The sequence below is a fragment of the Engraulis encrasicolus genome, chromosome 21, assembly GCF_034702125.1.
Source record: "Engraulis encrasicolus isolate BLACKSEA-1 chromosome 21, IST_EnEncr_1.0, whole genome shotgun sequence".
Taxonomy (NCBI): domain Eukaryota; kingdom Metazoa; phylum Chordata; class Actinopteri; order Clupeiformes; family Engraulidae; genus Engraulis; species Engraulis encrasicolus.
In genome coordinates, this window is record NC_085877.1 from 4,560,136 (window position 1) to 4,574,414 (window position 14,279).

Genomic DNA, 14,279 nt, shown 5'->3' on the forward strand with positions numbered 1-14,279 from the left:
GTGTATGTTTGTTTTGCAGCCCTGCTCAGCGACACTGTAATAAATCCTGCAAATAAAAATCTGCTCTGTACTTCCATATACATCATATAAGTGTTCATACAATACTTATACTATTATACAGTTCTATAACTTCTTAAGCATCACACAGAAATGGCTTGATGGTTTGGTTCATACTAGCTGTATTTAGCATGATCAGGGGTGGACTGGTAGTCTGGCATACAGGGCATTTTCCCGGTGGGCCCACACAGTCCTCAGGGGCCGATGCTGTTTTCCCTTAGAGACTGGCCCTCAATTCAGATGGGGTAGCCCATAGGTCTTCTTTAACATAGTCAGTGAAATTGGTTAATAATAATATCGTAGGGTACAAAAGCAGCGAGATGTATAAGGGGCTGGTCTATGCCAGAAATGCCTGGAAATGTTTTCTGTGCTAGATCAGCCCTGAGCATGATAAACAAAAATGAATGTATGTACTTTATATCCGTTGTATTAGAAATGACTGATGTTGGTAAGCTCATTAAAATGTATTGCTTGATTGTATATTGCCACAGATATGCCAAGTCGGCCTCCATTGCAGACGGGCCGGATGCCGTTCTCTGCACAAGTGATCTCAATGACACAGTCACTGCCCGCCTCCCCTGTGGAGCCACGAGCGAGTGTGAAGAGAGAGAGAGAGAGAGAGAGAATGAAATTTCCCTGAAGAAAAGGTGCCCCTGTTAAGAAATGGTGCAAATCATAGTCGAACTAACCGTGTCTCAAGTGAGCATTTTAATAGTCTCTATTGGGAAATTGGATTAATTCCCGTTGCACTGATGTGTAGTCAGTGTATTGAGTTGGGTAGGGGAGAGGAGTGGAGGCGGGAGGCCAGGGTGGGTACTGGGTAGGGGGAGAGGGAGGGTAAGGGGTAATGCGTCAGGGGGTGGGGGGTGGTCTCACTGCAGATGGAGAAGTGTTTCTCTTGTTCACAATTACAGTGCTGCTGAATTAGACGTGTGAATTAGAAAGAAAATTTCACACTGTCTTTCATCTGTCTGGTGGTATTTCTGACTTGTTGCTGCCAGCCAGTAATCACAACACCTGCCTGTTGTTGCTGTTCAGCAGAGACCTTGTATCTCTACTTTTCATGTTTTAATTGTTTATTCAAATTCACTCTTTTGTAAATGAATAAGCATTTCAACATTAAAGTTGGTTATTAAATAATGTATCACACACAGTATACTCATGAAGACTGAACAGTAGTACTAATTAATATTTTACAATGAATAAAGAATGATTAAAAAAATATAGTGGAGTTACGAGGTGTCTGCTTGACAGTGATGATATGCTATGCATGACTTTAAATGACTTTGTTGTGGGACTTTATTCCAGAAACAGGGATGTGCATGTTTTTTCAGTCATTTTCATTTGATCTTTCTAGATTTCATTTTCTTCGTGGATATGATTTCAGTGTCACATCAACGAGCCTGGCTCTTAAGAGTAGCAGTCAGAGCACTCTTTTTGAACCCGGTGGGCCGGGTTTCAAGCTGGGCAGGAGGAATTGCACTCCCACTTGATAAAACTGGTGTCAGAAGTGGATCAGCTTACAGTGAAGCCATCAGAGGAGTGTCCCCTGTGTGAGCAATATGAGTACCCCGGGGATAGGCGACCCTAGTGCAAGGGACCCCAGTGATGGCTGACACTCAGGCCCTACTGCAGATGTGGTATATGGAGCACCACTGATGGGAGAAGTGTGACAGGAATTGTGTAATGGACACCCCCAGTGTGTGTGAACTGCATGGGGTCTGCTGCCCTAAGGGAAAGGCAGTGTGATGCTGATGGAGTGACCATCATTTGGCTTGTGTATGTGCTTTGACTGTCATATGAGCCTGGCTCTTTGCGGTCATGGCGTTTAGTATCCCGGCAGAGGCCCACGTCGGATGCTGAGTCGTAGCAACTCTCCTGCCTCTTCGCTTCAGGCAGACTATTGACCCGGGCATTATTGGCATAGGCTGGCCCCTCACATAGCCCCCCTGTTTTTCTACAATACTATGATTAGCTCAGTCCATTATTTATGTGAAAGATGGAGCAATGGGACAGTCCATTGGCCTCTGGTAGGCTGGGATGATCTTTAAAGGAAAAAAAAAACAAAAACACATAACAACAAAAAAGGCAGCCCTCTGGGAAAATGCCCTGTATGCCATATTACCAGTCCAGTCCTGACTAGTGTGTGTGTGTGTGTGTGTGTGTGTGTGTGTGTGTGTGTGTGTGTGTGTGTGTGTGTGTGTGTGTGTGTGTGTGTGTGTGTGTGTGTGTGTGTGTGCTTGCCTAATACACTTACCTGTACTTTACTGTGACATTGTAAGAATGTTTAACCCCTATCATACTCTGTACACTGCCTACTTCTAGATACTATACTATATCATAGATGTATCCATCAACACTTGTTGTCTACCTTAACTACCTTAACTGAGTATGTTTTTCTGCATTGGTCTATCCCAACTCACAGAATGTCTTTTTGCACAATTACCTTTTCTACATTTATTATCTCTATTATTTTATTTTATTTTCCCCACCCTGATGACTATTCCTGTGTTTATTTTTGTCTTGAAATGTCCATGTGGGCTTTTGTGTATTTGTGTATTTATGTAAGCTACTGGATACCTACATTCCCCCCTGGGGATCAATAAAGTTACTCTACTCTACTCTACTCTACTATGAGCATTTAGTGTAGTGTTTCTCAACAGGGGCTCAACAGCCCCCCAGGGGGCATAAGGGAGCCCTAGGTCTCAATTGCCACTGTGTGTGTGTGTGTGTGTGTGTGTGTGTGTGTGTGTGTGTGTGTGTGTGTGTGTGTGTGTGTGTGTGTGTGTGTGTGTGTGTGTGTGTGTGTGTGTGTGTGTGTGTGTGTGTGTGTGTGTGTGTGTGTGTGTGAATTAGTCTATTTGACTTTTTTAATACTGACGGCGTTGGCAGGCTTATGAATAGGTCAAGGGGGCTTGTTAAAAATAGGTTGAGAACCACTGATTTAGTGGATGGTGTGTTAACATATTTTGGCATAATCAGAAACCCCTTCCTGTCTACTTTTGATTGCTCCTGGGCTCAAATATACATTAGTTCACATAAAACACTGAAATGTGTGCCTTGATCTCAGTCAGTGGCCATGTTTACATATTTTAAATTCTCAATCAATAGTTCAGAATTAAATAGTTCCGTTGGGTTTACTTTGCCCTTTCATTTGATTCCGATTCTGATTTTTTACATGATGTTTCAAAGTGGAATTAAGCTTTATTCAGAATTAAATTTAGCTGGTAGTTCTGAATTAAATGTATCATGTAAAGGAGGTTAGTGTGTATCTACTGTATAACAGTAGGACTATTATTACTTATAGTTCACATTAACTACTTATTAACTAGCTTACTTAACTATGACAACTTATTACTAACTACGAAACTACTTATTACTACTTAGTGTTGCTGGGGAGAACTGATGAGATGCTGAGAGATTATGATTATTAGTGTTGTATTATTATCATTATGGCATTCAAGATTATTCTGAGGATGCTGGTGGCACAGTGCAGAGATTAGGGAACAGTTTTATAAAAAGCTGGTGCCACCACAGCAGATAAAATGCACATTGAAGACCGTGACCACAAGACCTACAGGCACTGCAGATATAAAATGCAAAACGAGTTGAACGTCCAGTGATTTCACAAAAAGTTCTAGATGCCCGAGAGGTGGGAGGGACGATATTAATGTGAGCTTTTTAGGGCTGTTAACGCACGTGAGATAGTGAAGCGGCAGCCTCCTGCTGCTGTTGGTAATGATATGCGCAACACACATTGATCCAATTTTCTCCAGGGATGGATATTATTATTATAACAGAAAGACGGTGACTGGAGAAACATTGTCCTTGCGTTCAACTTCCAACCGGCCGGCCACTTTCATTGCCAGCAACGCGTGATCATATGATTCTTCACAGTAGGCTACACTTTTGATGCAAGTAGGAAATCTTTCGAAATACCGCAGCCTCTTCCGCTACACACCAGTGAAACTGAATGCATGTGAGACGTGCATGCCGTAAAATGTAAACGGTGTCCATTGAGAACGATCACACGGTCTAACCCGCCTCCGTCTCGACCCAAACTGGCTTTGGGAATCGATCAGAGCGCGTGCGGTACACAACCCACAGCGGCGGCGGCGACAGTCACTACTCTGCACGCCTCAGACTGGCGGGCTGCTGCTCGGGGACTATGGAGGGGAAATCTAAGGATGACACCGCTAAAGACCAAGAAGGAGCATCGTCGTCCTCTCATCGCAAAATATGGAAACATTTTCCAAAACCTTTTCTGAGTCCAAAACTCCGACGCAGTGGGGAAAGCAAAAAAGAATCCGGTTTGTGGATGTTTAAACGGAAGAAGAAACAGGTTTTAGACCGAGTGTTTTCATCTTCTCAGCCGAATCTCAGTTGCTCTACCCCAGCGCGCTTCGAAGGTGATAAGTCCCTCTGCGGTAAACTGGACCCTGGAAGTGCATCGGGACTGTCTGTGTCACCACTTGTCACGGCAGATGTGGAATCTACATCCAGGCTTCAGCTGCCCGGGCATGGAAGTCCTAAGCTCGCCTTGTCACATTTGGTGATGTCCCACCAGAAGAGCTCGTCCTTGGGCTCTGCGTGCTTCGAGAAACTGGTGGTAGACTCCGGAGCCAGCAGTGAAGATGAACTCGGAAAACATGCGAGTGATTCTGTAAGTCGTTGTTTTTGAACACGAATGGTGTCAGTAGTACTCATCAAGCTTAAATAGGTCACCAAAGGGTCATCGGGGATCATTCAATTTACACATGTCATGTGTGTCACAAGTTTGATTTGTTGCGCAGATATGGAGGGCTAGCCTGGTGTCATCCCACTTGACCAAAATAATGACATCAAAGCACATTTCAAGTGTTGCACATTCCACAGCAGGCGTTACTCTCATGCTTTTCATTTTGATTTCGCCTTGAATAGTGCCCTGTTGACATGTTTTTTTATATAATGGCTCGGAGGGTAGCTTCCCCGCCTTACTACCGGGCTTTATCCATAGTATTTCTTCCACTCATTGATGCATTCTCTATTAAAGGCGCAGCTCTTACATAAAGTGGGGAAAGCTACATAGTATAATCTAGCCTCCACGTCGTCACAGAGCCCATGGACGGCCCTAGATGCTGCTACTGCTGACCTGGGGGATGCTGGCGATTGCCATGCGTAAAAGCTGTAGAACACTGACTGAGGACCCACTGTCCTCCAACCTCTGTCCGGTCAAAATTGTATGGTTAAAATGTGGTCCTCAGAGTTGAAATGTGGTCCTCATCTGATTTGCATTTATTTGCTTTGCTTATTTTTTTCTCGACATCTATAAACGTCATTAACGTATGGGATATAGGGTTATTAGTCTTATGTATTGTCTGTTGCATAATAGTGGAGTGGCCTTGAGTTCCGTTATTATCCCAAAGGAAATGAAAGTGTCTCCTAGACACTGTCCAGCTACTTACACACAGGGAAGTCGACACATGGGGGGTCAAAGGGGTCAGTTGTCCCGGGCCCAGGGAGAGGAGGGGCCCAGAATTTGGTTGTCATTACATTGTATGTACTGAAAGCTGATTTTGTCTGGGGTCCAGTCAAGGCTGTCAGCAGCCCTGCTCACACATAATACAAGATCACACAGCCTAATATACAGTGCATCAATAGGCAATAGGCCCACATAATATAACCTACATTGCAAGACAATATTGCAAGACAGATGTGAATAGGAGTATCAACAGCTGTCATTATGTTCAGGGTTGTAATTCTTGCATAGCTGTTAAAGAGGTCTGTGGGATACTCAACAGCCATACCAACTCCTCATGTACGGTACATGTTGCTCTCACTACTTCCGTGTCTAATGTTCCATTTCTGTGTCTAGGTGTAGCTTTGAAATGAAAACATATGGGCTGACAACAGTCTGTGTCTGAATGGACCATGACCAAAATGCTCAGAGGCAGTGCTTAGGGAAGCAGCTTTTACCGGAGGGGTCAGTGGCTTGCAATCCAAGTCCGCATCTAATTTGGACCCTCCACATTAGGGGAATGAAGAGAAGGCCAGTGCCACGCTCAGGACAGACGTCAGACGTCAGCGTTGTCTAGTGAGCCTTGACATTCGATTGCATGCTGCATTTCCTGGACATGAAAGGAAGAACAAATTGCCTTTCCTGTGTGCTTGCGTCAGGATAAAGCTAGATTTATGCTTCGCTCGCATAGAATCTGCGTCCGTCCGTTTTCTGTCTATGCGAGTCCACGCCCCCCTCTCAGAGGCTCTGCGCCCGTCGTCTAGCGCCTCGAAAAAATTCTAACTATCCGTCGGACGGACGCGGAGTACGCAGACAAAAAGGCACTATGATTGGTCGTCTCGCTACTTCCTTGTTCTGTTCTTGTGGCAGCGCAATGCCAGTAGTTTGCGAGAGCAGAGCTGTATTCTGTTAAAAACTTTATTAATGCCTTGTGTGTAAATGTGTGTAAATACACGAAGCTAAGTAACAAACAATGCATCAGTTGAACACTCGTGGCACAATGCCTGCGGTTTTACTACCGTTCCTCCACCGAATGTAAACACACATTGGCAGAATCAACTGTCTTTATATGCTTGCATTTTCTGCTCGTGAAAACAGACTGGGTATGTCAAATAATGATACCACTGCATTGCCTTTGCAATTTGTGTGAAAATACCTAGCTAACCGGGATAGAAAGCAACATTGCTTAATAATGACCGCAGTGCTTACAATGTAGTGAAAGTAGCCTAATCGCGCAATTTCAAATGTGGCTGGCAACGAGACCTCGGACCTCGCAGAGCTCGCAGATGCATGAATACAAAATTGGTTCGTGGCCACTCCCACGCGACTTCTCACGCTCGCAGTTGCTGAAGTCTAATCTGACCTTAAGTGAACGGTTGGTCTACTGCTGTCCATGTGCCCTACACACAAATGCACAGAGAGAGTGAGTGAGTGAGTGAGTGAGAGAGAGAGTGAGTGAGTGTGGAAGTGTGTTACATAAAGATGCATGGTGTGGTGGGATTTTTTATCACTACAGAGTGATTTTGGTGAATTATACTGGTTTATCAGATGAATGACAGGAGTCCATACTACACTAGTGTGATAAATAGCAGCACATTATATTCTGGGCATATGCTGATACTGTACTCTTATTGAACCACTGCTAAATAAGCTGCTGGGGCTGTCTTCATATTATGTCATATGATATCTTTGATAAAGGATTTCATTTTAGAATTAGGCTATTCAATGCAGTTCCCATTAGGCCTACAGTACCTTGCTTTGGTATTCCCATAGTACGACTTCCAACCTGTTAAAAGTAGAAACAGTTTACTGTAAATATTGGCAAAACCTTACTTTAGTTGATTTGAGGTGGTGTTTGTGTAAACAGTAACAGTTGGGTCTTATTTTATGTTATACATACAGGTATGTGATACTTTTCATAATGACAGTTCTACTTAAACTCAACTCAAACTTTTACTTCATTTAATACGCTTCCCATATTTATAGCACATCGGTCTGAAATTATGCATGACTTTATGCACGACTTCACACATTCCTACGCATGAATTCATTTGCATGACCTCTTAGGAGTTTAAATATTTGCTAAGTCTGTATAATTATTAGTTGCTTTTTTTCATGCAGTGTTTGCGCTGTGGTGCTACAGCACTATCCGTTGGGTCTAGTAGTAGTAATACTGACACCATAAAACATCCGTGAAAGTATTTATTGATTCGCGGCTGGAGGTAACCCAGCGCACAGACATGACTTAGGAAAATCACTTCTGTTAATGGCTCTCTGAGGTTTGGAAGAACAGCCCATATTCCCCCCACACTCAAAAAATGAAGTGGGGGCACTTTCAGGGAGAATTGCACAGGAGCTATTAAGGATCTAGGCTTTTGCCAAGTCATATTTCCAGCTTTCCAAGCAGTGCTTTGAAGTGTGTCAGTGGGCTGTGAATGAGTTCCTCTCAAATTGTTAATTACAGTACAGTGTGATGGCATGACTGATAGAAATGCAGAAATGTCCCAAATTACATATGGTTATGTCCTTTCGTTTGTTCTACTTTTAAACATATTTGAAGGATGAAGTGTCTTTGCTATATAATGGAGGTTTTTTTGCATGCTTTCAGCTCACTCACTAACCTGTTGTGAAATCTATCTTCTTTGTTTACGTTCTGTTGCTTTGCTCCCGACCATTACCATATTCTCCAATTGCTGCTTCAACTTGGTATTGCATCCCATGCTTTTATTGCAGGCACTGAGGAGGTGTTTGTTAGTAATAAAAAACATCCAGGCCGCCCAAGCTATTGGAGCTCTCCACTGCAATGTAAGAACATTATAGAATATTGAATAGAATGTATTTTAGTTTTCATTGTAACAAGTAGGATGAATCGAGCATTCATTGTTTCTTGAAGCAATGAATAATTGAAATAAGAAGATTAGAAAAGCACTTGTAGGTATAAAGCTATGCTTTGGTAGTATAATTTAGTGCAGCAATGGCCGCTGGGTAAAAGCTGTTTTTGTCTATTTTGTCCTGGTTTTACACCAGTGAAGGGAACAGTGAAGAGCCTGGAAGTTTGCCTTGACCTGATAAAACCGGTGCCACGTGTTTGACTTAAAAAGGTGACATCTGGACCACTTGAGGTGTGAAAGACAGTGATGCTGAAAGCAGGGCATCCGTCCAGTGGGGCGAGGCGTACAAAGTAAGTCATCTCTCTTTAGGTGGGGTGGGATTCATAATTCAATCCCTTCCCTGTGTCTATTCCCTCTCTCTTCTTACTCTCTTCATTCAACTCAGTCTCTGCCACCATCTCTCATGTAAAATATTAAAGGCTAGATTGAAATCGAGCAGCAGAATCATTCACAGGCAATCCCTCATGCTGGGAGCCAAGGGGAGCCTGTTACACTGCATGCAATCTCTCATGCTTCTCTCCTGGTGGAGTCGTCTAGGCCAGAGTTTCTCAAGCTTTATTGTCTTGTGTACATTCTAAGCCTTTATGTCATTGGGAATTGTTGGTCTAGACTAGTGTTTCTCAACGGGGGCGGTACAGCCCCCCAGGGGGCGTTGGAGAGCTCTTGGGGGGGGGGGTGAGAAGCATACAGCTGACAGCTACTTATTGGGGGTCATTAGTCCATTTCTTTTTGTAATACTAAGGGGGGCATTGTCAGTCTTACTGTATGATGAAGTCAAGGGGGGCGTTGGGAGGCTTGTAATGAGGCAAGGGGGCATTTGTTCAAAAAAGGTTGAGGACTGGTCTAGAGTTTCTCCACTTGCAGTCCTGTAGTAGACCTGGTTGGCTATCTGCTGTTTCTCTTGTTCGGATGTTGTGATGATGATGATGACAGTTTTGTTATTCTCTGTTTTATACTGTAGTTGCTCTCATAAGAGACACTCTGTGTGAGATGTAGAGTCTCTCAGCTCATGTTACTCTACTCTAGACCCGGTTGGGCATCTGGTGTTTCTCTAAATAAATGCATTCAGGCGGATTGCTCCTGCAGACAGGTAGTGAGTACATTTGGTTCTGATTTTGTGGCTTTGCTTTTCTTTGGTTCATATGGTAGCTGTTCTCACGAATGACTCTTTTCCTCTTTTCCTTTCTCCCCTAACAGTACTGTAGGCCTCGTTGGTTGTCTGGCATTTATCTCAATAAATGCATTTCAGGCTGGTTGTTTCCATACAGGTTCTGAGGTTGTTGTGGAGATGTTTTTCTTTCCTTCGGTAGGCCTTTGTTAGCTTTCTGGCATTTCTCTCTATAAATATATTTGAGCTGCTTGTTACAGGGTGTCGAAAGAGTTTGGTTCTGATGTGGTGGTGATGACTGTTTTTCTTCTGTTCACTGCTCTCCTCTGCCTTAACAGCGCTGGCTTCCAATCAATGTTATAATAGCAAATTGTCGGGCTGTGTGGGGGTGGAAGTGACTTCCAAAGGCACGGTATTATTTAACTGTTGAACTATAAAATGAGCACTTGCCGGAGTGCACATTCATTACTGAATAGTAAGATCACGTATTGTTGTTGAGAAGAGGGAGCAGATGACCTATGGGTATGTCATGAGTCCCTTGAAGTGTGTGACAATTAGAGCTGCAACAATGTTGTATCGAATTGAGAAATCGTGATACACTGAGCCACCATACTGTATGTGTATGGCGATGCAAGAAGGCAGTGTCGTGATACACTTTTTCAAAGTTCTACCCTTCAGTCCAAAAAACAACCACATAGTTTGATGTGATGATGATATGATGATGATATGATGATGTCATCAAGTTTCAAATCATCATCATCATTATCATGTTTTAACAGTTTTTTGAATACATAGTAGCCACTTGTAACATGTTCTACTTATAAATATATAGTCGTTATTAATAGTTTTTTGGGAAAAAAAAAAGACATTGAAAAAATCATGCGGTGTATCGAACCGTAAGTCAAAGATCGTGATACGAACCGAATTGTGAGTGTATCGTTACAGCCCTAGTGACAGTACTACAAAAATGATTTTTTGTTACTTTAATGTCAGTGGCACCTTTTCAGGTAGCAGGAGAAATCTTGTGCAGCGATGGCCGCCCTCACTGACATGATAGATGGGCCTTTTAGCCATACTGGGGCCCTCTGCGAGGCTTCAAGTGGTGCTGGCTGGCCAAGGTTGGTGGCCTCCAGAGCACAGGTCTTCACCAGCAAAGGCAGAGTGATTGAAGGAGTTTATCTGACAATACATCAGGCAGCATTGTGCCATCTTGTCAGTCTGCTATCCCCTTTCTTCTTCATTGCCATGGGGTGTGTTTTGGCTTTACCCTCTTGAGGATGGTCAATGATTTCCTGCTCTGCTTCTGGTTCGTTATTTCCTGTATTTTCTGTGTCCCTTGCCCTGATTTAGCCCTGACTTCATGAATCCTGCCTCCCTGGTGTCCTGGCACGCTTTGCTGTCCAAGCTCCGCACAGTACATTTTTGCAGAGGGAAATCAACACTATCATACACCACCTATTCATATAGGAAGTGTACACTTTGAATTCTTAAAAATGGATGGTGAGGTGGTAAAGATTCATGAAATAGGTGACATTTGTGAATGGACAGCATACATTCTGGAAATAAGATACTACAAATGTACATACTCTTACTTTTTAAGTCAAACTCATTGAGAGTTTAATTGAACAGCCTTGTAGTTGTCCATACTCTCTAAGTGTTGAATTAACACATTTACAGTGCAGTGACAGACCACACTGCTCCACACAGTGGGCCATACTGTGGGCCACTTCACCCCTCCTCTGATTGGCTACTCACTCTCACGTTCACCTGCTCATGAGCTGAGATGTCCTTGCCAAGGATAACTACATCAGCAACTTAGTTGGTTGCAGTGCAATTTCCCATATAGGCAACCTACTAAGTTGCTAAGTGGTTATCAATGATGCTGTCGAGAAACAGGGTCCAGGTTAGTTGTTGTGTTTTTGTTTTTGTTTTCCACTGCACTCATGTAATGGCTGCTATTTCCGAATCAATGACCGTATGCTTACACCATTCAAGAACCACCACAGCCTTTGAAATGCAGTGTGCCCAAGGGATGGCACAGGGAGTTGACTGTCTTCCCGAGTTCACAAGAAGGAAGAGAGTGTCTGTCATGTATCACAGGCTTCAGCGTTGTCTGTTTTTTTTTTCTCTCCCGAGGCTGTTTGTTTCCTCGTGTGCTTTCATGGAGATGTGCTGAGTAATATGCCACTGTCTGCTTGACAGGGAGAGAAGCAGAACACTGTGACATTGAGGCCTGGAGGCCTGGAGGCCTGGGGACTGTTTTTTTCTTATTACTGATATCAAGTACACACTGCTTTTCGGGGCATGAAAGAAAAACTTGCCCTTGATGAAATGAGACTGACCTGCGATTTGTCCTTCTACTTTGGGAAAATAAGCAATGTGTGATCTCACTATTACAAGTTATTGATCTTTTCTATGGATAGACTCTAGGAAAGAAATATTGATAGCCCTTGCACCTTATGTGATGAGAAGGTAAGAGTGCAGCAGTCACCATCAAATGCAGTCATTTCAATCTGAAATCCCTTCAAGTCTTGAGTTAAATCAGGAATTGTATGAATTCAACCATGGAATGGAGCCATGACCAATCGGGATGCAATAAACAAATTAAGACCAGTTGAATGGCATTGAATATATTGATGCAGTTTAAAGCATTAATAATAAAGCCTTCAATTGAATTAATGGACACAGTGGAGCCAAATGCACCCTGAGCTGCAATAATTGAATAATTAATGAAATTATCATGGCTCGTCCCAACGGCTGATCTGGAGTCCGAGTCAGCCATGTGCCTTTGTAATGCCTCATTACTAGCTCAGTTCAGCTTTAGAAAAAATAAAGCTGGACAGTAAATGAATAAAGAAAGCTTTTTGGCGAATGGCAGCCCCCAATCGGAACAGAGAGTGAAAAATGGTTTCTGGGAATGGATGCTGAGTGGTTAGAACTTGTTTCATGGCTTTTGATTTTCATTACCATGAATTTGGCAAAAAAAGGAGACAGAGGAGAGTTCTGTTCTGTATTTTGGCAGGCGAATAAAAGAGCTGTACTTCATTTCATTACTGGACACATTCTGTAATGGAAGACGCTGCCTGATGTCTGGTTTTGTTCGCGTGTGGCTTGAAGGGCCCCTTCGAAAAAGGACACACCGCAGCACAAAGGCCACGCAGATGGTCAATAAACATTTACCCAATAGGTACACCGTGAGTGGCCATAGAGCTAGAACAGTTCCTAATTAGGATGCTTCTGCATTTGCAGCTCAATGCTATTGTAAGGTGTAAGTGCAGCTTTTATGTCCTCCCGTGCTGAAGGATATTGCTTTAAATTGTACGTGTCAGGTTTAGTGCGGTGCATTCGTTACGGGGAAAAAAAGCTCCCCGTGCGCATAATGGAATGAGAACTGGAAGAGAGCGAGAGAAGGTGATTTATGAATGAACAAGGGTCGTAGAGGGCGTGATCAAAGAGTCTTCGTTTCAGTGCTTCAGCACAGAATGGCTCCTTTTCATTGATTATGTTTCATATATCATATATTTCAAGCCTTCACTTTTTTGTTCAGGTAGTACGTAGGATGATGCACTCAAATGTTGGCAGGACAACGACAAGGGGTGCTTGATATCAGGAAAATGTGTAGCGCTGCTTAATAATATTATGCAATGCAATAAGGATATCACCAGCAATACTGTGCATAGAGACATGAATGCTGAAATAAGCACTTTTGATCCTGCCTAGTCAGGTTTTACTATACAGCGATATTGTGAATTTGTTGTAACATTGTGATACAGTAGCCTATATTTTGCAATATTTTGATATTATACTGTAGATAGTGTACTCTCCTCCTCCTACTACTACTACCTGCGCAGGTCACAGGTCTTCTCCTGATGTTGTTTTGTTGTTGTTCTGCCCCATGGCATGTAGGGAAATCCTTTCCTACAGTATGCATGAGACATAATATTTCAGGCATGATTCATCAGGTTCCCCTACACAGCTGTGAAGGGAACCCATCCATTGCCTAGCGGTATATATATTCATTTCTGGCTGTTTTGCGGTGCATAATTACTTATAGGAGTCTCCTTATTGATCTGGAAGTGAGTAACGACAGGCTGTACGTCTGGTGCAGCTGGGTGCAGCTGGGGATGGGACTATTCATTACGGAGCTAACAGCATTAGCCACTCTCACTGCATGCAGCATGGAATGAGGCTCGTCTCTGGCTCTCCCATCTCTGGGTCTCCATCATAGACTATGCTGACTCTCAGTCCTATATACTGGGTGCGTTCCAATATGCGACCTTGCGTCCTCCACTTGTGCTTGTGTCCTCGTACCAGGAAGTAATACGTCTTGATGACATCACTAACAACAGCATTATATTTCAATATCTCGTAAAAGCTCAAGTGTAAAGTCATTTTCTCATTTTCAAACAGGATGGTTAATGAAGAATAGTCTTCCAAAAATTGTTTTGGCTAGGCTGACAGCAGGGAAATTTAATTGGTTTCTCCACGGAGGCGGGGCATCAGCAAAATGTGAGGCCACACAAGCAAAAGTGGATGATGCAAGGTTGCGTGGGACATCTTTTTGAATTCATTGTTTGGGATAGTGCTTTCCAACCTTTTTTGAATAAATACTCGTCTGGGCCTCATCATAAGCCTACCAAATGCTAATGTGACCTCATCATAATATATATATAAGTCTATCAACGCCCCCCTATTAAAAAATAAAGTAGACTAATGCCCCCCAATA

General features: G+C 43.1%; 1 protein-coding gene across 5 annotated transcripts in view; it reads left to right on the plus strand.

Annotated features, from left to right (window-relative positions):
• The first annotated feature begins 3,762 nt into the window (after positions 1–3,762).
• The window catches only part of LOC134437752 (multiple C2 and transmembrane domain-containing protein 1-like), a 232,122-nt gene continuing 221,605 nt past the window's right edge, over positions 3,763–14,279 (plus strand). For all 5 annotated transcript variants that reach the window (XM_063187276.1, XM_063187278.1, XM_063187277.1 and 2 more), the window contains exon 1: positions 3,763–4,720. In XM_063187276.1, the coding sequence (XP_063043346.1) occupies positions 4,226–4,720 (495 nt within the window). In that variant the 5' untranslated portion in view covers positions 3,763–4,225. The remainder of the gene's footprint in view (positions 4,721–14,279) is intronic.